This window comes from Lissotriton vulgaris, chromosome 4_1 (assembly GCF_964263255.1).
Source record: "Lissotriton vulgaris chromosome 4_1, aLisVul1.2, whole genome shotgun sequence".
In the NCBI taxonomy this organism is placed as follows: Eukaryota; Metazoa; Chordata; class Amphibia; order Caudata; family Salamandridae; genus Lissotriton; species Lissotriton vulgaris.
Genome location: NC_141691.1, coordinates 1,391,098,608 through 1,391,124,697, shown reverse-complemented (window position 1 = coordinate 1,391,124,697; position 26,090 = coordinate 1,391,098,608). Strand labels below are relative to the sequence as shown.

Below are 26,090 nucleotides of genomic sequence, written 5' to 3'. Positions count from 1 at the left end.
GGGAACATTATCAAATTTAGCTGGGGGTCTGAACTTACGCTCCAGAGTGTCTTTTTATGAAACAGTGAACCTCCATTTAGGGGTTTTTAGAGAGGTCTTTATAATGCCACCTAGCCAGTTTAGAGATATAGTATTAAACATTGAGGCTGAAATCTGGGTGTTATGAAATGTTCCCTGAATTTCTGTTGGCAATTTTTGACCATAATATGCAATATTTTTAATATTGTTTTTAAATATTACATGTTGCTGTTTGGCATGAAAAAATAGTGTTAAAAAAAATAATCAAAAGCTTTTTGTGGATCTAGAATACTATAAGGTAGCCTGGAGTTGTCGCAAAAGAAAATTCATGAATCCGTTACTTGGTGCTGGTTTATAGTGAAGTAATTGCTGTTTATTTTAATTACTGTTTTAAAAGAATGCTTTTTTTACAGAATGGGGTTTGAAATGCTGCTCTGGGCAGTGTTCAGATGTCACTTGGCAGCCAAGTACACACGATCTTTGGATTTCATTTTTACTTTATGTGTAGGCTGCTGCTGGTTAAAAAACATAATTGCGTTTTTATTACATTACAAGGGCTGGGTTCTCATGGTTATTAGACAATCAGTACTGGTGAGCAGAAATACAAATTGCTTAACACATTTTTTATTTTGTCTAGGTTTAAAGCACAACACTTCATGCTAGACGGTAACAATGCATCATAGGCCATAAGATTATTTCGTGAACAGCCATGCAGACAGATCAGTGTGATTTTCTCGAGGATAAAGGGCAATAATCTGGATATTCCAAAAGGAGGAAGGCAGAACAAGAAAGCTTCTGCCCATCATTTTGCACTTAAAAGTTGATAGCAGTGGTGCTATACTTCAACCATAGTAAAGTCAATGAGGACCTCATTCAAAGTGCCTTGCTAATCCTGGTTCGCGTGTTAACCAGGAGCTTTTGCCAGAGTCGCGATTACAAGTTGTTTGCAAATTTAGCACAGAATTGGCGTTTTTATTCCCACACAAATTTTGCCAACAAAAATCTTGCTAAATTTGTTTGGGGAAAGAAATGCAAGATGGGTTTTACAGCTTAGAATGATGGCAACCCTGGTTTTATCATTTACAAAAACTGCATCCTCATGTTATCCCACTTTCAGATTTGTGGGACTCAGTATAGGAGGGTAATTTCGCCCCATGAGATGCCTAAGCCTGTTGGTAATTTTCTGGAGTGAAATTGCCAACTGGTAAATCTGGAACACTCACAATGAACCTTCAGTATTTTCTGGAGTGCTGAAATGTTCCTTGACGATACACAAACATGACCAGAGTTGATCTGCTAAGTTAAAACGGAGGGTCTTAACTTTAATTTTGGTGCACCAAGAGTCAACACAAATCACAAAGTATGTCTGAGAAGAAACCTTGCCTGACAGCCCTTGAAGCGTGGAGGCTGCTGCATTTTGGACATTGTGAAGTTGTGAAGCAGATAACCTGGTGTGCTCACAGACTGCTTTTCCAAACTCCAGCATGGATGGGATTCAAGCAGTAATCATACAAAAACCGATCGTCTAACAACTGAAAAGAAATGGTGCTCTCGTTACTCCGATCCAAACAAATACTTTTGTTTTAAACTGCAGACCACTAGCTTGATCTGAGGGGCACACAGCCATAAACTGAAGTACTTGTTATATCAATTAAAAATAAGCATATGTAGCTGATATTCAATTTATCTCAGCACAAGATTTGTTGTTGTGCTCTTGCAATTACATGCTCTTTCAGTGGGAGTACAAGAGGTCTGTTTGAACCATTAGACAACCTCTGGTACTAGGCCCCTTTAATCTACACATAACCAGCTGGATGTTGTAGTTTGTCTTTTTTGTAGGATAAAATGAAAATGTCCTTTTTATAAGGATTTTTCCAAAAGTCAAATAACATTCAAACACATGGAGCCATCTTTTAAACATTAAGGTCTGGTACTTTTTTGCTGCATAAAAGAGCAGTTGTGTTTAGACCGAAACACTACACATCTCCATTAATATTATTAAAAAAGGACAGAGATAAGTACCAGACAAAGACAGCTCAAGTCTTTACTTCCATAAAATACTTAAGCGCCCAGTCTGCTTGACATGGGGCGAATCAATAGTTAGTATGAGGATCAGCTGTGCTCAGAGAAAACAGCAGCACATCATCTCTAAGCCTACCTCGCTTTCAATCAAAACCCGCCTCAGTCCCTTCCTACTTAGATGTAAATATTTACAACAGGCCGAAAACCAAAGGCTCAAGTCTTCCAGACAGCCAAACTGCTGAGACAATAAAAGATGAATTTTACAAGGCCCAGACTGCATGCCAAATCCCATAGCCCAACTGAAGAGCATTAAGTGCGCATCCACTCAAATTCCTTAATTTGGGTGATATAATATTAAAAACATATCCCTTTGGGAAGATTGAAAAGAAATTCAGTTTGTCAACGAAGAGGCAGGGTTATCCGACTCACTTCGGCTTCTTTACACGTCTCAGATAGACTTGAGGTGAGTGTGATGTTACAAGTGTGAATAGAGCAAGTGTTTAAATTCTAAATCTAATTGTGCTATCTTTGCATGGCACATGTAACGAGTAGACCGATTAGAAAAGCAACTAATACAAATATCTGGCAAACACACTTATTTTTTATTGCAATCCCTGAAAGTGGTACGTACCCTTTTGAGCTCTATATAGAAACTTGATTTTAAAAAATCATAGATTAAGTGTGTTTTGGAAACTTTTCTGAACTGTTGTAGGAAATATGAGACCTGCAAGCATTTGCTTCAATTGCCAAGATTTTTGTGATAAGTACTAATCTGCTACTCACCAGTCAGAATGAAAATGGTAATACATTTTCCACTGGTGCATATGTCACTCCTGTCAAAGGCATCGCGCATCCTTATCTGGCAATATATTGAGTTATCTATGTAACTATCAAGATATATTTCTATCTATCTCTGGAATGTGTGTGTGTGTTTGTGGATGTGTGTCTGTGTGTCTTTAGAGCTGCTTACCTGTCCGAGTTTTCTGGGAGAGTGCCCACTATCTGTTAATCTGTCTAACAATGAGTCTGTCAGCCAGCCCGCCCCTTCATCCCTCCAACTTTCTTTGGATCTGTCAATCTGTCTATCAGTTATTTGTCCACCGGACTGCCCTGTGCCCCACTTTCTATTTTTGACTGATGCTCCCTTTCAGATACGGGCACTACATGATTTGCATTGATCCGTGGGTACTAGGTAGGGGCTGGAGAGAGGCCTGTTAGGTTGAAATCGTCCCTCTCATTTGTTCATGAGAACACGAGTGATATTACAATGCCTTCTGGTCTATGTACAAGGTGGGCTAGTGAAACCTTCTCCACTAGCCATGTATCGACCTGTTTTAAGTGGGAAGCCTGTCATGTACAACTCAAATCACACCATGCAATAAAATGTACAAATCAACACTTTCATATTATGTTTTAAAATGTAGGACTTCTAGGTCTTATTGTGACTGTAGGATCATTTTGCGTCGCACCTTTCCTTCCTGTTTTATACACGGTTCGAATATTTTTCCCAGTCCTTCGTAGTGCCAGGTTTCTGTAGCCTGGCCCCGGTGCTGTAAACGTGCCTCCAGGGGTGGGCAGCAAGCACCAACGCCCTTACCCTCCCACGAGGGGGCGCCCTTGCCCTCCCGCGCCCGACCGGTACTCACCACTCGCTTTTGGGGCTTGATGAGCGGCCGGCTGAGCCCGTTCATCTTGCTGTAGAGGCCGCAGGCGTTGCACAGGTAGTGCCCGGTGCCGTCCCGTCTCCAGAGAGGCGTCTGGATGGAGCCGCAGTTCACGCACTCTCGGCTCTCGGACAGGTCATCCAGGAGCTCTGGGGAAGCGGGAAAGGACAGGGTCACTGCGGGGGTCACCGTGGCCTGCTTGCGTGTGGTGAGTGCGAGCCTGTGTGTGGTGTTTATGTGCGAGTGTTGTGGGTATGTGTGTGGCTGGGGGCTGTTGAGCGTGCTGTGGAAAGTGTGTGCGTGTGTGAGGGTGAAACGGTGGAAATTCCGTGCAGAAAACGAATAAAAAACACAGTGCATTAAGAAAACAGACACTTCTTATACAGCAACACCTACGCAAGAAAATAACTAAAAAACACAAACCTACCACATACAATTAAAAGGCACTGTCAACTGTTTGCTAATTTTGATGTATGCAGAATAGATAATGCAAATAAAACAACATAATTGTATTATTGGTCCACGTAATCTACACACAGATGCAATACGTAGCCCGCATACACATTTGATGAATAAAACAAGAAATGCAATTGCAAGCCACACAAATACACTCACACACACAACCTACAACAGTAGGTACAAAAATACAAAATAACATACGTGGCCGACAGACCACACGTTCAATAAACTGCTTAAAGTCGTGCACACCTAGAGTAGGCAGGGCAAATACACAACATATCTGAGCTAGGACTTTGCTGTTGTTATTCTGTTAAAAAGGCAACAGGTAGAGTCTGGTAAAAATGTGCTTTTAGATCAACATGCCACTGATCCTCGTTAAGACCAATCGATACATTAACCAACTTGTAATAACTAATACATTTGTTTCAAAAGATTCAATTTGCGACAAAGCTAATCCCATTTGTACAAAAGAAATTCGTTTCACGATGAAAAAAATAATAATCTAGTGATCAGAGAAGATATAAATATATATTTTTTTATTCGCTTGGGTCTCATTAAAAACTCAGTAGCTCAGTCAAAGGCGATTCACATTTTTCAAGTCAATCTGTAATATACTCCGTCATATTCAAGGCAAAACACAGACATCCCAGCCTACACAAAAAAACGTGCATCCCCAACACGCACAGCAGTGAAACAATCCAAATGAGACCAGACCTGCCAGAGCGCGTGAAAGAAACAACACAGAAGTACAACTGGCACACAACGAACAACACGGAGAAACAAATACCCGACTGCAAAGTAAAGCCACGCTCATCGGCACGCCGAACACAAACAAACACAGTATCCGTCTCTGTCTGTGCAGAGTGACAGGCTGCTGATGGAGAAGGCGAGACATCAAAGAGGGGGCGCGCTGTGCGACAGCGCACCAACTCTATGCATAATTATCAGACAGAGACACATCACGCACAGCGTGCTGCAAGAAACACAGAAATCAATGTCACGAGTACCACACGGCGACTCGGGGCACCCGAAAAGACACTATCCACGTTAAACACACTGGCTGAACAATGTCCGCCATTCATTCTCCTTACAACCCCACGATACACATACCTGAATCAACACAACTTGAAACCAACATAAAATAAACGAAAGACACTAATCAATTAAAGCGGGATCTCTGTGGCATTACTTAGTATTCTATTATATTCTCATTTCAAAACCATCTAAAAAAACAGATTATGTTAAGTATTTGTTTTGATATCGATTTTTGTCTGGAAATACCAAAAAGTGTTCGACCAGTCACTTAAATGCTTTATTCGGCGAGCGCATAGAATGAGTAAAGCGTCGGAAACCGAACATTGCAAATAAAGTGCTAAAAAGTAGGCGAGAGACCGCCACCACCTTTCCTGCTGTGTGACGCGCCAGTGTTTATCTGGCTGCTCCTGTCAGGCGCCCGAATGATGCAGTGACGTCACACGCAACCTTCCGGTTGCAATATTTACACCTTTCCCTCCATGTAATCGAAGACACAGTAGGGTTATTTCGGCGCGTCACTTTGAGCACGCTGCAAAGGCGTTTAAGTATAATTCTCCATTATATGTATCATTTCTGCATTCTAAGTATATGCTTTTCCTGTTTTCTCGCACCCATTCCTTCAAACGCGAAATAATAAATAAATGTACAAACAATATATATAACTATATATATGTTTTAAGTTTTTTATCTCTCATTCTACACAGAAATATTTCCCAAATGCCTTCGCATGTCCCCACAGCAGTACCCGAAAATTAAAGCTTGAATTTAAAAGAAATCCCACGTGGGAATCTAAATAAAATTCCTGATATGAAGAGAAAAAATACAGCATTGAATTCGATTACTGGAACCCGTAAAAACGCCTGGAGGGAGCCGTAGAACGACCTGTTCCCTTGGGCGCGGTTTTATTGCCTTTAGCAATGGGACGACATGAAAGATACCGGGGGAAAAAATCGGCAGCTTTCGAATGACTGAAGATTGTGCATTTGTCTGGAATGGACGCACCCAGACAGATGTATCGAGGTTTCTGTTTCGTTTTAAAACGCCTACGGTAACACCTGGATTGTGTTGGTGGGGGTTGGTGGCTCACTAAAATTGTGTGGAAACGACAGTAAAATGTGTATCAGACATGTGGATTCATAGTAAGGTGTGGCTGGGTCTTAATGGGGATGGCGGTCCATCAAGTTTTAATAGTTTCAATATTCTTATTTTATCCCATTAAATATCTCATTTCATAGGGCTCTCGGCCCCAGGAGATACTAGCATCCTGCAATAAGCACGGATTCGGCGCGAATCTAACAATATTTGTTATTCCGGCCGCAGCCTGCATTCCCGAAATATCAGCCTATTAGACAGATCCGGAGCCGCCACTCCGACAAGGGAGAGCCCAGAGTGGGGTCTCCTCAGAGCTCTGAGCGAGGGCAGCGTGAGGGCTGAGGAGAGACAGTCTGAGAGGAGAGAGCGGGGAGGAGGAGGGGGGATCTGAAGAGAGGGGAGTCGGAGAGGAGAGAGCGGGGAGGGGGGCTGAGTGGGGTCTGAGGAGAGGGGAGTCTGAGAGAGGAGAGCGAGAGAGGAGGACCCCTGCCCCGGGATGAGTGGGGGCTGAGGAGAGGGAATCTGAGAACAGAGAGGGGGAGAGGAGGACCCTGCACTGGGGCTGTGGAGAGGGAGTCTGAGAGGGGAGAGCTGGAGAGGAGGACCCCTGCACCGTGGATGAGAGAGGGTAGAGGAGAGGGAGTCTGCGAGGAGAGAGGAGGGGAGGAGGGCCCCTGCACTGGGGATGAGAGAGGGCAGAGGAGAGGGAGTCTGAGAAGAGAGAGGGGGAGAGGAGGACCCTGCACTGGGGCTGTGGAGAGGGAGTCTGAGAGGGGAGAGCTGGAGAGCTGGAGAGGAGGACCCCTGCACTGGGGCTGAGGAGAGGGAGTCTGAGAGGGGAGAGCGAGAGAGGAGGACCCCTGCACAGGGGCTGAGGAGAGGGAGTCTGAGAAGAGAGAGGGGGGAGAGGAGGACCCTGCAATGGGGCTGAGGAGAGGGAGTCTGAGAGGGGAGAGCTGGAGAGGAGGACCCCTGCACAGGGGCTGAGGAGAGGGAGTCTGAGAGGGGAGAGCGAGAGAGGAGGACCCCTGCACAGGGGCTGAGGAGAGGGAGTCTGAGAAGAGAGAGGGGGAGAGGAGGACACTGCACTGGGGCTGAGGAGAGGGAGTCTGAGAGGGGAGAGCTGGAGAGGAGGACCCCTGCACAGGGGCTGAGGAGAGGGAGTCTGAGAGGGGAGAGCGAGAGAGGAGGACCCCTGCACAGGGGCTGAGGAGAGGGAGTCTGAGAAGAGAGGGGGGGAGAGGAGGACCCTGCACTGGGGCTGTGGAGAGGGAGTCTGAGAGGGGAGAGCTGGAGAGGAGGACCCCTGCACAGGGGCTGAGGAGAGGGAGTCTGAGAGGGGAGAGCGAGAGAGGAGGACCCCTGCACAGGGGCTGAGGAGAGGGAGTCTGAGAAGAGAGAGGGGGAGAGGAGGACCCTGCACTGGGGCTGTGGAGAGGGAGTCTGAGAGGGGAGAGCTGGAGAGGAGGACCCCTGCACTGGGGCTGAGGAGAGGGAGTCTGAGAGAGGGGAGAGCCGGAGAGGAGGACCCCTGCACCGGGGATGAGAGAGGGTAGAGGAGAGGGAGTCTGAGAGGAGAGAGGGGGAGAGGAGGACCCCTGCCCCGGGATGAGTGGGGGCTGTGAAGAGGGAGTCTGAGAAGAGAGAGGAGGACCCTGCACTGGGGCTGTCGAGAGGGAGTCTGAGACTGGAGAGGTGGACCCCTGCACTGGGGATGGGTGGGGGCTGAGGAGAGGGAGTATGAGAGGAGAGAGTGGGAGAGGAGGACCCTGCACCGAGGCTGAGGAGAGGGAGTCTGAGAGGGGAGAGCGAGAGAGGAGGACCCTGCACCGGGGAGGAGTGGAGACTGAGGAGAGGGAGTCTGAGAAGAGAGAGGGGGAGAGGAGGACCCTGCACTGGGGATGAGTGGGGGCTGAGGAGAGGGAGTCTGAGAAGAGAGAGGGGGAGAGGAGGACCCTGCACTGGGGCTGTGGAGAGGGAGTCTGAGGGGAGAGCGAGAGAGGAGGACCCCTGCACCGAGGATGGGTGGGGTCTGAGGAGAGGGGAGTCTGAGAGGAGGACCCCTGCACCGGGGATGAGAGAGGGCTGAGGAGAGGGAGTATGAGAGGAGAGAGCTGGAGAGGAGGACCCCTGCACTGTGGATGAGTGGGGGCTGAGGAGAGGGAGTCTAATGGAGGAGAGAGCGTGGATGGTAAGTGGGGGCTGAGGTGGAGAGGGGGGGAGGAGGGCCCCTGCACTGGGGATGAGTGGGGGCTGAGGAGAGGGAGTCTGAGAGGAGAGAACTGGAGAGGAGGACCCCTGCACTGGGGCTGAGGAGAGGGAGTCTGAGAGGAGAGAGCTGGAGAGGAGGACCCCTCCACTTGTGGATGAGTGGGGGCTGAGGAGATGGAGTCTGAGAAGAGAGGGGGGAGAGGAGGACCCTGCACTGGGGCTGTGGAGAGGGAGTCTGAGAGGAGAGAACTGGAGAGGAGGACCCCTGCACTGGGGCTGAGGAGAGGGAGTCTGAGAGGAGAGAGCTGGAGAGGAGGACCCCTCCACTTGTGGATGAGTGGGGGCTGAGGAGATGGAGTCTGAGAAGAGAGGGGGGAGAGGAGGACCCTGCACTGGGGCTGTGGAGAGGGAGTCTGAGAGGAGAGAGCTGGAGAGCTGGAGAGGAGGACCCCTCCACTGTGGATGAGTGGGGGCTGTGGAGAGGGAGTCTGAGAGGAGGACCCCTGCACCGGGGCTGAGGAGAGGGAGTCTGAGAGGAGAGAGCTGGAGAGGAGGACCCCTGCACTGGGGCTGAGGAGAGGAAGTCTGAGAGGAGAGAGCTGGAGAGGAGGACCCCTGCACTGGGGCTGAGGAGAGGGAGTCTGAGAGGAGAGAGCTGGAGAGGAGGACCCCTGCACTGGGGCTGAGGAGAGGAAGTCTGAGAGGAGAGAGCTGGAGAGGAGGACCCCTGCACTGGGGCTGAGGAGAGGGAGTCTGAGAGGAGAGAGCTGGAGAGGAGGACCCCTGCACTGGGGCTGAGGAGAGGGAGTCTGAGAGGGGAGAGCGAGAGAGGAGGACCCTGCACCGGGGCTGAGGAGAGGGAGTCTGAGAGGAGGACTTCTGCACCGGGGCTGAGGAGAGGGAGTCTGAGAGAAGAGAGCTGGAGAGGAGGACCCCTGCACTGGGGCTGAGGAGAGGGAGTCTGAGAGGAGAGAGCTGGAGAGGAGGACCCTGCACCGGGGCTGATGAGAGGGAGTCTGAGAGAAGAGAGCTGGAGAGGAGGACCCCTGCACCGGGGCTGAGGAGAGGGAGTATGAGAGGAGAGAGGGGGAGAGGAGGACCCTGCACTGGGGCTGAGGAGAGGGAGTCTGAGAGGAGAGAGCTGGAGAGGAGGACCCTGCACCGGGGCTGAGGAGAGGGAGTATGAGAGGAGAGAGGGGGAGAGGAGGGCCCCTGCACTGGGGATGAGAGGGGGCTGGGGAGAGGGAGTCTGAGAGGGGAGAGCGAGAGAGGAGGACCCCTGCACTGTGGATGAGTGGGGGCTGAGGAGAGGGAGTGTAATGGAGGAGAGAACGTGGATGGTAAGTGGGGGTGAGGAAAGAGAGGAGAGGTTGGGGGGGAGGGCCCCTGCACTGGATGAGTGGGGTTTGAACGAGAGAGCTGGAGAGGATAGAATGCCTGCGCGGGCGCTGAGGTGGCAGGGGCTGAGTGAGAATGGAGAAGGGGGTGCGCTTAGAGAGGGGGATGAGGAGCCAGTGGCCGAGTGAGGAACAGGGAGAGGCGAGAGAGTGCGTGCGTGCTCGCGTGTGTGCGTGCATGTTGTCATACCCTTTCATTTTGTATTGAAACGTGCATGGCCCACCAGGCCCAGTGATGCCATCCCGGCGTTCTGCTGAGAATTACAAATGTCTCCTGAGATACCCAGCCCCTCCCCTTCCAAGCAGAGCCTGGTACCCAGTCCCTCTGCCGCTCCCGGCGGCACCCTGGCAGGACCTCTAAGAATGGCACACTGGGCACAATTCAGGGCATTCACAGACCATAAACTCTTTAAAGCCCCTGCCTGCCGCTGACTCTTAACAATTGTGTCATAAAATGAACGGGCTTGTTGTAAACATTAACCGGTGAGCCAAACATGCAGTGTTTACCTCTGCTGTCCGAGAGGGCATGCCCGTGAGGTCTGTGTGCAGAATCACACAGAGACGCGCACACATCGCCGGGCCTCAGAGGCCCTGCGCGTGCGCGGACTGGGCCCAGCGCACTTGGGCTTATAGACCAAAATATAAACTACAATTTTTACTGATAATAATTTCCAGACATTAACGTACTCACAACCCGTTTAGATGCGGGAAGTGACGTACACATCTCAACTACCATGCTTGGCATTATAGCAGCTTATCGACGGTAATTAACGCTTGTTTATGGGTTCCAAATCTAGGATGTATTGCCTTGAGGAGCTGCATCAGGCTGCGCTTCTGTATTCCTTCGTGTAGCCAGGCAGAGGTTTTACAAGTGCTTTCCTTGGCGGGCATGTAAGGGGGCGAGATCTAACGCCGGCTTCGCCACACGTCCCCAGTGTGTGTGTGTGTGTGTGTGTGTATGGGCACGTGGGTGTGCGTGTGCGCATTATATCCTGAAAAAACGAGCTGACCCTTTGCTTCCTGTCGGCCAGAAATAAAGTTCTTACCATTGGACCAACTGAAAGTTATTAGGGCCCTGTTAAAGTGCACACGCACCGTGCACATGACAAGCTGTGGAAGATGGGCAGCCCCCACCCCCGCTGTCTCTGCGAAAAGAGGCCCAAATGTAACAAAAATACTGACGGAACTGTGACTGGAGATGCAGGCGGGGAGGGAAGGGTTGGTAGGGTTAGAAACCCTACCTCTGTTTTATTTAGATAGACTATTTTAATGCGTCCCACGTCAGCAGGTACACACGTGTGATAAAAGGCTTCAATCAAAATAGAACTGTAGGCGTACAAAAAGAGTACAGAATTAAGCAAATAAAAAGAACACCCGAGTGTTACTTTGCAAGAGGGAGGGACCCCTTTACAACATAAAACATTTAATAAGTGTAACTTGACTGTTTCCATCAGTTCCAGCTGACTTCAACCTCTATGTATGTGATGGGCAGAGGGGCGTGCATGTTGGTGCACATTCACAATAACTGAAGGCTTGGCTCTCACTCCAGACCCCACCCCACACCATTGGACCCAGGCCACCGATCTCTATGGGTATTCAATGCCCAGAGTGTGCCCTTCTAGGACTCGGCCCAGGTGGAACTGTACAACCAAACCCCTGTGAGGCTCGGGCTCTGTCTGATGACGACGGGAGGTGGGCGTGGCTTGGCACAAAGTCCCATGAAGGAAAGGAAACCAGTGGTTAAATGTGGCTTGCTGCAGCCACAAGGCGCTGGCCACGTTTGTAGTGGGCATTCTGCTCTGCGTTGGTGCTGTTGCTCAGGGGAGCTCCCCCAGAAGGCCTTTCTCCTTCATTCAAAGACCACCCAACTGTGATAATCGCAGGGGTCTTTCTGTGCGAGGGGATCTCCCACCACTAGACCCCACGCCCTCCACCCTCGCCTCCACTATCTACCCCCTGACTCCTGTCATTCATTAAGCGATTTCCAATCGGCCCGGAGAGGAGCCGGTGTGTCTGGGCTGAGCCCGCTCCAGAGTCCGGCTAATCTCACCTCTCAATAAAACTCCGGCTCAGGGGCGGGGGAGGGGTGTTTACATTCAGGTAGTCGTTCAGGGCCTTTATTAATGACGTCTGTGGCAGTTGGAAAATGGCGACATGGTACTGGTTTGTGGAAAGATATTGGGAAGCACCGTATACTTTACATGTATGTTACCACATGTCCTGCCACTGGGTAGTCTCTGTATGTGCCCTTAAGCTTTTTTGTTTCTATACTAATACGCTTACATATAGGTATGTTCGCATGTGGGGATGTACACATACACACACACATACATATTCATTTCAAGATGTTCCACCAATGCTGCCGAATACTTTGGAGAGGGGTGCTCCATGCGTGAGGGCGAACTCACGTACACATCAAATAAATCCTTCACAAAGAAGATGAGCAATCAGGGGAGTCAATTCCAAAAGATTTATTGTGCAAACACACCAGTTTCGGCAATGCTGCCCTTCCGAAACACGTCAGTTTATTTGCCAAAATAAACTTTGCAAATAGCAACGGTTGGAGGGGCTTGAGCAACACTGAGAGGAAACTTGGTAAATATATATTCTTATTATAAACCCACAGACATTTTTTATATATATATATATATATATATATATATATATATAATATATATATATATATATATATATATATATATATAGAGAGAGAGAGAGAGAGAGAGAGAGAGAGAGCGAGAGAGAGAGAGAATGAACGAATGAATGAATGAATGGATGAATGAATGAATGAATGAATGAATGAATGAATGAATGAATGAATGGATGAGAAACTACATAACAATTACGTTAGTAAGGTCCAATTAACCATAATGCCATTGAGGGGGGTTCTAGTGACATCATAAACCACAAGGCCGACAATCCGCTGTATGGTAAATGTCACCAGTTAGCAATTTAGGACCATTTTACACTTACCCCTTATGTAGTTTATATATTGCATGTTTATTTTGGGATAACTAGTTCGCAAAGGTTTTTTTTCTGCATAGTGCAGTTAACAATGAGCACTGATTGGTATTAGAATGTTTAGGTCTTATTTAGCTTTCATGTATACGTTTTTTGATAAAACAATGGACAATGCTGAGGACAACTTGATTCATGCAATTCAGTGTGCAGCGTTTACCTCTTCATTTGCATTTTTTGCAGATTCCACAAAAACGTTGTAGCTGAAATGAATGAAAATGATAGAGAACAAGTGCTGCATAAATTACAAGTTTTTGCCACATCATTTGGTCTTCAATGTCACATACCAGTTGCCCTGAATTTGGCAAAGCTCTGCAGACTGGTTTGCAGCCCGTCATTTTAATGATGAAATCCATATTTCAGAGGGAACCCTGACATATTTTTCCATATTTCACAATTTCTTGTGAAATATTTTTATAACGCTGCCTTTTGTGTTTTAACAGCACATAAACTACTGATGTTTGTGAAATAATCTAGCACAGGAGGGATGCATTCCACACTTCTGGCAATAAAGAGCATAGTACACTTGGTGCAAATCTGCATCTAAGGTGCACTGCATGCTGCAAATGTTTTAAACACAAGTATTTAACACCAGGACCACAGCACAGTCTGCAGAGGGATACAATCTCATTCAATAGACTTGTTAGGATGGGATCACTCAAATCTGAGAAACAAGAAGGTTAGTGCTGTGCAATAACATGGAATGTAATAATCTGGCCTCTACTCTGAAGCAATAAATGTGTATTTTATGTGCGTTTCCCCATAGCATATTTATTGGGTCACATTAACACACACACACACACACATGTATATGTGTGTGTGCGTGTGCCTACGCGCATGTAGCACGTGAGTTATGATCCCATTATGCTATTTAAGCACAACATATAAATAAACAAGGCATGGTATTACCACAAGGCCTTAACTCACACATTAATTACCCTGTATGTTTTTATTACACTCCATGTAAAACAAAATCTAGGCTTTTTATCTGTTGAAATACTCCATCTGTGAGAAGTATGTCCTTGCAGTACAGTTCATGGATGTGACATCAGTTCTTTAAATGGGCAGGGTCTGTCCGGTACTGAGTATCAGCACTTCCTAAATTTGAAAGGGGCCTACACTTCACAGCGCTGCTGCAATACATCAGGTACTCCAAAGTTTGGGTAGCTGCACTTCTACATTTCAATTTGAAGCACTGATGACATCCTTTTCGGAAATATCAGGTATTGTTGGTGCATTAGCGATACCCAGACATGAAATGTAAGTATGTATAAAAATGGGCCCCTGACTGTCGGTAGCAAAATAAAGAAAAGATCGGGATTCACTTGCGTCTGGGCCCCAGGGCCACCGCACATCTAGTACCTTTGACAGCTACACCTCGCTGCGGTCTTATTATACTGTTTAGCTGGCACAGAGCAGAGCACCTGTTTGTTTTTTGTGTTCGCAGTGTTTAAAATGCATGCATTTAACTAGGAATGTCTCTAGTTGTTCATGAACCCAGAAAGCACAGTTCACAAACAGTAGGTCGTGATCGCTTCTGTTTCAGAACTTTTGCTGTCTGCAGCTAATGGACTGGCTTGCAGATATTCTGAGTTAAATGTATGTGCACGGCAAAGGCAAAAAAACCACAGGTTATCGGCGTGCACCTGTTTATGATATAGGCCCGATTGGTCAAACTGCGCAGTGGCATCGATGTAAACGGGTTTCACTTATGTTAGGGTGGCAGGGCATCCTGGGTTTGCTGGTGCAATGGCGGGTTTCAGCAGCTGTCCCGGCAGATTTGGGCAAATTGTCCTCTTGTTTTAAGAGAGGGTCGATTAAAACAGAGGGTGGCGAGTTTTTATGTTTTCCGAAGCAGGACTAGTGCAACTGTTATCAAAAAGCAATTTAATTAACAGATAACAGTGGGTTTAAAAATTGCACTTTATTTCCTTAGAGCCACGTCTGTTTTTTTGTGTTGATGAGCGCTCACGTTCTGTGCTCCCTGTCTGCAGGTGGCATTGCAGTCTGTGGAGAGGGCGGCTTTCCCTCAGCTGCCCTCGGGCCCAGAAGTGACTGTGAAGAGGGCACTCATGGGGCACCCCGTGCTAACATGGAGAAGACCGAGAGTGCAGAAGGGGCCGGAGCAACAGGGTCTGAGGGCCGTCTGCACCCCAATTATGGCGGTATTTCAGTACTCAACCAGGGCATCGGGAATCGCATTTTAATGCTTGAATTCGTGCCCTTGCCTTCCATCCTTACGTCACTCACTGGTGACACACACATGCGTCACCAAAACGGCATCACGGCTAACATGAAAGTGGCCTATAGTTCCTGTAGGTGGCAGACTTACAGGGTGTTAGACTCTAAGGGCGCACTAACACGAAGAAGCCCTCAGTTCAGGGTGGTCCCAAACTCACCTTTGAACTCATAGTTGACACCACGTGCTAAGACTGAAGGGAGGACTGAAGGGAACCTGTAGTTCTGGGCCGTGGCCGGCTCACAGGTGGCCCCACATGGTATGAACTCAACACGCCGTTTAGTCTTAACCGATTTCAGAGCTGTTCCAAGCGCCGCTTTACATTCTTTAATGTATGCCTCGTCCTTTTCCGACGAGCCAGGAAAGGGTGAGTGGAAAGCGAGCCAGAGTTAAAAGTGGCAGCGATAATTCGAACATTCCCCCCATCACCTGCGTGTTGTTTGTATTCGTCAGCAGCCGCCAGAAACAGCCTTTCTTTGACAGTATTTTTAAACGTTATAAAATACTTGACAGTTTACACTACTATTGTATTGGCTGTGCTGTGGGTGGCCTAGGTTGCTGCACACTTGCCCAGGGAGAAGTATTAAAGGGCCGGTATCCATTGAGGGAATGTCGGCTGCTTTGGGCGTCCTCTACAGGATTGGAGAGGGGGAAGGTTAAATGCTTTTAAATATGCCACACAAGGCTTATATTCGAACACAAGAGCAACAAATTACCTTTTTTCAACTAAGTCAATTTCTGATATTTTTATGGGCCTTTGTGGGATCATTTTCAATAAAGAAGTTGCATTTTCCACAATTTTCCCTATTACTGTATTTCACCAATGAGGTCAAAGTGACTAGTGAGTCGCGGACAACGGAGAGTTCAAAGTGACTATCTGAGGCAATATTAGAATCATTTTTGAGGTCTCAGTGTAACTTGTGAATTAAGTCACAGTCATGAGACCGCAGCCACCAATGAGGTCAAATCCACTAGTGATGTGAGTTACTGGTGAGGGCACAGTCGTTTCTGAGAACACAGCAATTGATGAGTTCACTAGTGAGATCACAGTGATAAGTGAGTTCACTGTTGAGGTTAACCTCGCAGTAATTAATAAGGAAAATATCTAGTAAGGTCAAGGTCATTGGTGAATTCTTAGTCACTAATGAGGTCACAAGCAATGGTGAAGTCTTAGTCAGTGGTGAGTTTACTGTCTAGGAGTTGCGGCTAGATTCCTGCCCCATTTTGGGCAGCAGCTTAATGCCAGCCTGCACAGACTGCGCGTCCTGTCTTAATTTAAGACACTTCTATTTGAAAAGAACGCAATGAATCACAAAACGAAAATACCACACTTTTAAAGAGAATACACCGATAGGAGCGCTTTAATGAACAAGTCGCTTCTACCACGTCCCTTCTACCACGCTGTATATTTGAGGTGAGCTCCTGGAAGTAGCCACTAGCGCGCCTTGATTGTCAGTGCGTACAACGAGGCGCAGATCGCGCTGCCAGGGGCTGCTTCTTGAATAAACTAAATTATTCCAAGAAGATCCCCTTTTATCCTAGCACTAGCTCGGCCGTCATTCCACACGGACATGAATTTTAGGGAGCATGAGCCGCCAGCCTGTGCTGGAGTGGGAGGCCTTCATGTGGGGCTAGGTGATATAAAACCACCAATCCCTCAAACCTTTATCTCAGCCCCACGCCGAGAGGCGCCCTCCGCTAACCCCCAGGGGGTAGAGGGGACGGCCTCCTGCCCAATCCATCAAACGCGTCTGGGCTGACAGACAGACACAGATAGGGAGACGCGGGGTCTCTCGGGTCCTTGTTTTCATACTCCTGCCCCCACTGCACACACAGTCACGTTCGGGCAGGAGCTTTACACCACGGTATATACCACAATACCCCGTCCAGCCTTAATAACGCATATGACGCAGACGGGACCTGTCATGGCGCCCACGCCTCAGCTTTGAGAGCACCGGGTCACCGCCATCTTTCTATGGTAGTCCAAGCGCAAGTACACTGAGCGACGGTGCAGGGGCGGAAATAATAGAAGGGTGAGCATGTAGAGAGCAGTGACGCAGCTACCATTGGTGCAGCAGGCGCAGTGCACCGAGGCCCAATGAACCATGCTGATTGCTGTATTTTACTATCCCAGTAGCATCTCAAGGGGCCATTTTACTTACTGGCAGGAGGGTTCGTAGCATCCAAGCTTCTCCACTTGTAGAGAGTGTAACTCTTAGAGGTGCAAATGCAGAGAAGGTGTGGCTGGAGAGGAAGAGTAGAGGTACAGAGAGTGCAACTGGACAGAGAGAGAGAGAGAGAGAGAGAGAGAGAGAGAGAGAGAGAAAGCAGCTATATATTGCTTTAAATATAGAGCGATTCGGATAGGCTTGGGTGTGCCGACTTAAGACACGTTTCTAAATGGGCTACAGTTTTGTGCACCTGTACAAGACGTGCACATTTATAGAGAATTAAATTGAATATAGAGGGCCGAATTGAACAGATGGATGAAATACGAGTGGGCAGTATAATTATATACGGGGTACCTTTATATACTGGAGCCAGTTGCACAGGGAGTGCAGTGATAGGGTAGCGCAGGTATATAAGGAGTGTAGTTAGAAAGGGGATGGGATTCTGGGTTTAACTGTATAGATGTAAACCTGAGTATACAGTTGTCTAGGGAATGCAGTTATATACACAATTCATGCATAGTTTGGACGAGATAAATAATTATAGCGTATTTTATATAGCTATTTAACCTGTTTTTAAAGAGCCACGCACGTTGCCTGTCACCCACTTTAGGGAACTTTGCAATACAGACCAGTTTGCGTATTCAAGCTGGTGAAATCAAGACATTTGTCCGCGTTCTCCGTGCACGTTATACGCTAAATAGAAGTAAGATTGTCCCGTTGTTCTTTGGACACAACTGGGGTAAAGGGTTTTCACGCACACCATGCCCTTGTGACACTAACACTAAAGAGGGCAGGCAGGATCGAGTGTTACTGTGAAATAAAACTACATTTACGAACCCAGCCGAGTAGAGACCGTAGAAGAACAACAGCGAAGGGAGCGATGAAGAAAAACTGAAGAGGGACCCAGGTGAGAGGGAACCGTAAAGTGTCGGTGGCATTCGGAGTGCCATTTCAACTTCAGTTGCACACGGGTGTGTGTGCAGATCTTGGCGCCATGCTGCTGGTGGTAATTGAATAATGCACTTTAGGCCCAGACGTTTTTGTCACTTTTCACCACGGAGGCAGCGTATACTTCTGAAGAATATCTGCAGTGGGACTGCACGGGGGTTTCGACGACCTGCACGGCTGCACCCCGGATTACTACTATTACTATCGGCCGGGCATGCAGTGTGAGCTACGAGGCATGTCAGCAGACACCTCAGAGGCATTTTTGCAGACACCTCAGCACAAGAATGCCTCAGGAGAGCAACACGAGCGAGAGGAACACAACGAGACTTGGGAAAGTCACAGGCGCCACTGAAACGGGAGCTATCCACCAAATATCCGGTGTCTTCTAATAATACCAAAATGTAGGGGGTAAATTATAAGTCAAACATTTTCCAGGAAATAAACCCATATAGGGTTGTGATCAAATGTTGTCTCCAAGAGAGAGCCACTGTTTGAAACCTTATAAAATCCAGTGAATAGTTAATATATCTAATGATCTGCAACATACCACACGAATTATTTATTCTCCGTGCGTAGCAGGCAAAGAAAGCCCAGATTGTACTGTGAAGCAAGTTACTACTCACATTTGGGAAATAATTAATGGTTCCATGTGGAATGCAAGATTCATCATCATCATGCCAGCCCCTAAATCACTCTGCAGTTCTTTATCATTGTCAAGGCCACTAGGGTTATGTGGCCAGGTTATCCAAATTATGTGTCATGGTTATTCAAATTATGGAATGAAATGCCAAATTATGCAGCAAATTAGCTGGCATCATATTCATCCATTTGAGTTCGGAATTTTTTTGTGTGAAATCTGCAAATGATGTGGCAAAGTATGCAGCAGCTGTGACTCCATAAGTATGTGGTAACGGCTGATGCTACAGAAACACATAACTCCACTGGTCCTCACTGTTGTCCATTGTTTATGAATAGTTCTTTCAAAATGGTAAACCTAAACATTTGAATTCCAATCATTGCTCATTGTTAGGAGCACTTTGAAGAAAACAAGCAGCCTTTTCAAGCTGAGTGCTCTAAAATAAACATGCAACATGAAAATGCATAACGGGTAGCATGCATAATATGGTTATTGGGGTTTGGATCACATTTATAAACCATGTCTTGTGACATTTATGTCGCAAGGATCGCTCGATGGCAATATATTGGACCATATTTTACTCGTTGTTTCACTCACGCACATATAAACACACACATATGTGTGTGTATGTGTATATATGTATATATATATATATATATATATATATATATATATATATATATATATATATATATACAAACACAAGTATGTCTATATATACACATGTGTGTGTGTGTATATATATATATACAAACACATATGTATGTCATATGAGTATATACATATATATTCAATATATATATATATATATTCAATATATATATATATATATATATATTGCGATTTATTATAGATACATACTATAATAAACAGATATACTGTTATGCTTCACACTTTTATTGTATGACAGTCTAACAGTAAGACGAGTAAAGTCATAGCTGGTCAGTCTATAGAAGGAAGGAGTAAAAAGTCCCATGCCATTGCTAAGAGCCGCTTGTTTTACAAGTGACTATAGGATACAGACTGCACTCATCTTTTCATACATGTCAGCCCGACGGAGGAGCCGCCATATGCACCTTTCTACTACAGAGTATTACAAAAGGGTTTCATTCGAGCTCTAGCTATAAAGTGGTTGAATGCAAGGGCCGATATTTTAGTACATAACACACAAACAACATCTACGGTTGCCACTTAATGGTAGAACAGCAATGACTGTCGTATTAGGTGTAACATATGGAAAAGTCTCCCCCACTCAACATTCCAAAGGAAGAAAACCTCACCTAGTTCTACAAAAGATCTATAAGCCAGAGACATAAAACAGCAGCCTGCATGATTGCATCCCCAATTCTTAAATAACTCTTAATAAATAGGATTGACGATTTGAGCATCTCACAAATGCAAAACCCTAAACCAGTCGACCCAAGATCACACATTGAGGTACTGCACAAGTCAAGCTATCCCTTTCAACACCCCAGTACCCCAGCTCCAATGTTATCGTGATTTGTCAAGATTTATATTGGCATTCAGCCTCCTGCCACTTCGGCGACAAAAGACAATGACACCAGCCCAGCCCTCTGTGACTAGGGCAATGAGACATTCCAGAAGAATCCGAAAAGGCTGCCAAGCACAAGTGTGCAGCACAAAGGCCGGCAACATTACAACATAACACAATTCTTGACAGGTACATGTGTAAAACGGAAGCCTCTAGAGAGGTTTAGGTTGCACAGAGGGTCACACATAAAACAGCATGGCGCTTACCTCCACTGGGCCCCCGCACGGGCATGGGTGCCCGGTTCTGCAGGCTGTGCAGCATGGAGTTCTCGAAGTGGCCCGTGGGCCAGGCGGCGCCGAGCTGCGGGCCCATGTAGGAGCCGTAGGGGCTGGCGTAGGAGCCGTTGAGCGGCCGTGCCAGCGAGCTGTACTGGTCCCTGGGGTTGACGCCCAGGCTGCCCCCGTACACCCCGTCCCTGGCGGTGCCGTTGGCCATGGGCGGGCTGGGGGAGTAGGGGAAGCGGCCGGGGCCGTGCGGGCTGGCGCCGCTGCTGTAGGCCGGGCTGTCGACGGTCTGGGCCCAGCCGGAGGCCGGGTGGCCGGCCTGCGAGCCCCCGCCGCCCTGGAGGTAGTTGAGGCCGGAGATCATGGAGCCCACGCGGGTGGTGGGCACGTAGACGGGGGAGCCGGCCGAGGAGTGCATGAAGCCGGCCCCGGAGCCGTCGTAGGCGGCCGGGCCCTGGCCGGCGGCGGAGAGGGCCAGCGTCTGGTACATGTCCTCGGCCTGCTCGGGGTAGGGGCCCGGCCGCGGTCCCCGGCTCGACACGATCAGCTTGTTGGTCTGGTCCAAGTCCGTGAAGAAGAGGATGTCCTCGGAGTTGAGGAAGCCGGAGGGGTGGTGGGGGGCGCCAGGCCCGAAGTGGAGGGTCCGGGCCTCGGCCGCCGGAGGGCGGGAGCCCTCGGTGTCCAAGTGCGGGGTCCGGGAGGAGCCGGGGTCGCCCTGGGAGCAGCAGGAGGACGAGGAGGGCGACGAGGACGAGCGCTCCGGCTCCCGGCCGGGGGGCAGGTGGTGGTAGTAGGGGATGGCGGGGATCCTCTTCACCACGGACCAGCTGGCTTCATTGAGGTCCATCCAGCTCGAGGGTGCAAGAAGCGTGACAGCGGGCTGCCCCCTCAGTCCTAGAAATAAAGACACACAGGAGAGAAGTGTTAGCAGTGCAGCCAAGAAACTCTTGACACCCTTTGGGCCACTCTGGGAGTCCGGTTTCCCCAGATCAAGCCCTTCCTGCCCAGCCTGGAAATCCAACCCTCCGGGCAGTGACACCTCTCGCACTGAAAACAATATCCCAGGTCAGTACAAACTCCAGAGACAGGTCCCCAAAAATGCGGGGCAGCACCCCAGGCTTAGACAAACGCCACCTCTAATGAGCTTCATCTACGCTGGTGTAAACAAAAGGCCGCTTTAATCAGGGCTGTCTCCCCTTCTGGGCCAGGGTTAATGAGATCAGGCGGGCAGGGGTCATTAACAGCCCTGCGCAAGCAGGCCCTGACAATGGGCGCCTCGCCCGGGCCACCCCTATCTTCTTCAAACACGAAGAGGTGTGTGCTCTCAGATCAGACCTGCCCCGTACTCCCTGTGCCTCTACATGTTTAGGGAGGGGACCCCTTGAATCAGTCAAAAATGTTAACAATTCCAACATTGTGTGCTCTCTCCCAGAAGCCCCTCTCTTTGCGCTGCAGAACCTCCTTTCCCAAATGTGTGTCTCATAAGAGTCGTAATTATCAGAGGTGCAGCAGGTGCAGCTGCACCGGGCCCCAAGATTGTGACTGATAGACCCATTGCTCCCCAGTTATGGACGTGGTTGTCTACTCTACATGGCGCAGGGGCTTTTAACATTAATACATTATGGCCCGAGGTCCCCTGGCAACCCTACTGGCGCCCAAGCGTTGCACTTAACTTCAGAAACGAAGCGTGCATTCGGTTCTACAGTTGTTCTCCAGTTTATTTAACTGGAAACAATTTGTTTTCATATTGTCTACAAAATTAGCCAAATGTAATACATGGGATTTTTAGGGAAAAGCAGTCGCCCTCGCCTCGCCGACAGAGCACAGAAACCTCACAGGCAGCAGCGTGGATGTATGTGTTCCCATTTCCTTCGGCCCCAGGAGGAAGCTCGGAGTCAGCTGAACAGCCAGCGGCGGCTTCCTTCCTCGCGGCCGGAGGGGGCCGAGGGGGTGCGCCGGCGCCGAGAGAGAGAAAGAGAAAGGCAGCGAGAGCTGGGAGGAAGTGTGTGTACCTTGGGTGGAAGCCGCCGTGCCAGCCCGCGCCGTGCACCCGGGGCCTCCCGGAAGGGCAGCGCCGAGCCTGCTGCAGGCTCAGACCTCTGACTAACACACCTTGGAGAGGGCACCGCCAGGGCGGGGGCAGGCTGCAGGCAGGGTGCGGGGCAGGGACGTGACAGCGGGCAGGCAGGGTCGGAGCTGCAGGGGGCGATGGGTTACAGCAGGCAGGATGGTAGGTGACAGTATAAGGGTGAAGGAGCTGCCAGGCCAGGAGGGTGGGAGTGGGCAGAGGTGAACTGAAATGTGAAAGAAGTAAAAGAGGTAAAGCTGGGATTGTATGGTCGAATAGGGCAGTGGGACTGAACGTGGTTTGGGTAGATTCAGAGGGAGAAAGGTGGGAGCAAGGGAGGCAGTGGGATTGAAACAGGGCAGTATGTAGAGGAAGGGAGAGAGAAAACTGGTAAAAGACAGGAGTGAAAGTACGAGTAAGGGTACAGTGGGGAGTTCGACAACAGGTTGAGAGAATGACAGCTGGCAGGACAGAGGTTAAGAACAGGCAGGGCAGAGGAGAAGGCTTACAGGAGTAACAGCAAGCAGAGCACAAGGTAAAGCAGGCAGGTTTGGGAGTTTGGGCCAACAAGGGAAGGGGCAGAACAGCGGGTAGTTAAGGGAGAAGAGGGGACTGGGGGCAGATTAGACTCGAGGTTGGAGCAGTCAGTGGAAGTGAGACGAGACAATGGCTAGGGGGAGAAAGAGCGGTAAACAGGGTAACAGCAGGCAGGGGCAAGGAGCAGGCAGGTGTGGGTAAGTGAAGGTAAAGCAGTACTGAGGGTAGAGCAGTCGTGCAAAGGGTGAAAGGCAGGCCTGAAGATGCCATTCACTTCTCGTAAACGTGACACTATCCACCCCAGAAGCCAGAGGCGCACAGAGCCGGGATGAGCCCCGGAGACAGATACTGGGCTGCAAGTCGCAGGCCGTGCCAAGTTTAAAGAAAGAGCCGATCTAGTGATCCTGGTCCAACCCCCCCTCACCGCAGCCCCCACCGCCCCCATCCCTCGCGCAGATAACCGCACGAACACCGTTACCAGATAAAGCCCGAGGCGTGTAATCCGTCCCTCGGGGTAGAGTCCTGAGAGATAAGGGCAGTTGCGGCCAGATAAACGCCCCCTAGGCACAGACCTGGAGCGGTGCGGGCGGCGGGGCCATGGGCGCGGGGGTGCAGCTGCGGGGGTCGTCCGGAGCGGAGTGAGAGCGGGCACTGCTGGCTGCGACTGACCGCCGAGGGGACGAGGGCGCTGAGCCTGGGAGCCGCGGGAGGCGGAGGGAGGGAGGGGAGAGGTGCGGAGAGGAGAGGGGGCGGGCCAGGGCGGCGCCTCCCCTGCTCCAGCAGCCCCGCCGCCGCCGCAATGATTGGATTCCCTCACTCGGGGGTCCCCGGGGGTGCCAGCCCCCTCACACCTCTCACACACACCCCGCCGGCCGGCGGCCCGAGGCCTCGGGGGCGCTGCAGCCTGCAGGCGAGTAGACACCCGCCCTGGAGAGAGCTGAAGGGAGGGTTCATCGGGGGGGTAACCAGGGTCACAGGAGGGCAGCGGGGCGCGCCGGGCTCACGCAGCCGCTGAAACTGACACCTGCACTCTCCTCGAGGTCTCCAGTCCTACTGTAAGAACCGCCGCAATGCACCCATCCCAAGCACCCTTTTATGAGGATTGCGGCAGATTAACATTTTGTCTTCAATAAAATGTTAATGACATGTTTAAACACGCTCTTAATAGATTATATTCACTAACAATTAAAAAAACACCTTCATTAGCCAAACAGCACATACAATTTGACTAATTGCTAATGGTTTCTAGTGTACCCAGTTGTAGAAAATGGGGATTTGGCCAATAAAATGTCTTTTGGTAACAAAAAAAAAAAAAAGCGTGGATAATTTTATCAGGCAAATAAAATCCCAAATGAAGCCAATGGTCAATTATTTATTTTATTTTATTGCAGTTTAAGACCGCGTGAACTGGGCCCAGGGGAATAGGCGCGCTTTATAAGAAGAATGCAGATAACAATCAACATAAACATAACAGAGGCGCACCAGAGGAACCCAATCAGGGGAGGAAGGCCAGGCAGACTATATGTGGGTAGACTGGACAGGGCAAAAGGGGATGCGGGGAAGTGATCAGAATTCCATCCAAAGTCTCTCGAAGAGGAGGAGGGGTTGTGAGATCATTTTTAAACGCGGCCAGACTCGAGGGTGTACAAAGAGCTGATGGGAGGGAGTTTCAGGTCCTTGTTGCGCTGCCAGAGAATGTTTGTTTCATAAAATGTTCTTGCATGAATGGCTTATTTGTATTTATTTATTTTGTTTAATGCAATTTTATATAGCGCGCGCTTTACCAAAAGGTGTCAGAGCGCTTTACATAAGAACCAGTTGAAAAACATAAGCATTTAGGATTACATGCGTTACATAAAAGATACACAGAAAAAATTGCAAATGTACAAGATGTAAAGTCACACAAGGAGGCGATACAAACAGAAAGAAAATTTTCAAATGTACAAGTAATAAAGTCACTCAAGGAAGAGATACGAATGGATATACTCTAAGAGTCACATAGGAATGGTAGATAGTAAAAGGTCTAGTGCATATACTAGTGATTAGAGTTATCTCTATATACATAGGGAAGGGATATGACTGGATATACTCTAAGAGTCACATAGGAATGGTAGATAGTACAAAGGTCTACTGCATATACTAGTGATTAGAGTTATCTCTATATACATAGGGAAAGGATATGACTGGATATACTCTAAGAGTCACATAGGAATGGTAGAGTACAAAGGTCTACTGCATACACTAGTGATTAGAGTTATCTCTATATACATAAGGAAGGGATACAAATGGATAGACTCTAAGAGTCACATAGGAATGGTAGAGAGCACGAAGGTCTACTGCATATACTAGTGATTAGAGTTATCTCTATATACATATATGCACATAGTAGATTTTCTCAGGTCAAGACCCCAAAAAAAAAAAGCAGGAGAGCAGAGTTCCATTAAGTGGGGTCGGAGGATCATTCAAGGGGGAAACGAGGGAAAGGGGTAAAGGACGAGGAAATGGACAAGATGGCAGGTCAGAGTCCAGAGAAAAGCGGCCAATAGCATTTGCAAAATGGCTGCCAGGACAAAAGAAAAAGTAAAGAGGTCCATGAGAGTCCTTGCTGGTTTGTTGACTGTTGGCTGGCAGTCACTGACGCTTTTCGTTGGGCCGCTTTATAAATCAAGAATTGCATGTCCTGCGGTTCCCCTGCCTCGAGCTGCAGCTTGAAGGAGGCTTTCCCGCTGTTGCCACGCTGCGCTCTCTACCGTGGCTGGAGAGCTCACTGGTCCGTCCAGCCATTCACCGCACACACT

The 26,090-nt window shown here is 48.7% G+C and overlaps 1 protein-coding gene across 3 annotated transcripts in view; it reads right to left on the bottom strand.

The window, feature by feature from the left end:
- Positions 1-23,989, bottom strand: part of GATA6 (GATA binding protein 6) — a 59,717-nt gene extending 35,728 nt beyond the window's left edge. The window contains exons 1-3 of one of the 3 annotated variants that reach the window (XM_086965636.1): positions 23,865-23,989; positions 20,670-21,581; positions 3,687-3,853 (exon numbers count right to left, since the gene is read on the bottom strand). In XM_086965636.1, the coding sequence (XP_086821762.1) occupies positions 3,687-3,853; positions 20,670-21,534 (1,032 nt within the window). In that variant the 5' untranslated portion in view covers positions 21,535-21,581; positions 23,865-23,989. Of the gene's footprint in view, positions 1-3,686; positions 3,854-20,669; positions 21,582-22,699 lie in introns of all 3 variants that reach the window. The other 2 variants (XM_086965635.1, XM_086965637.1) reach the window with 2 other exon arrangements.
- Positions 23,990-26,090: the final 2,101 nt, after the last annotated feature.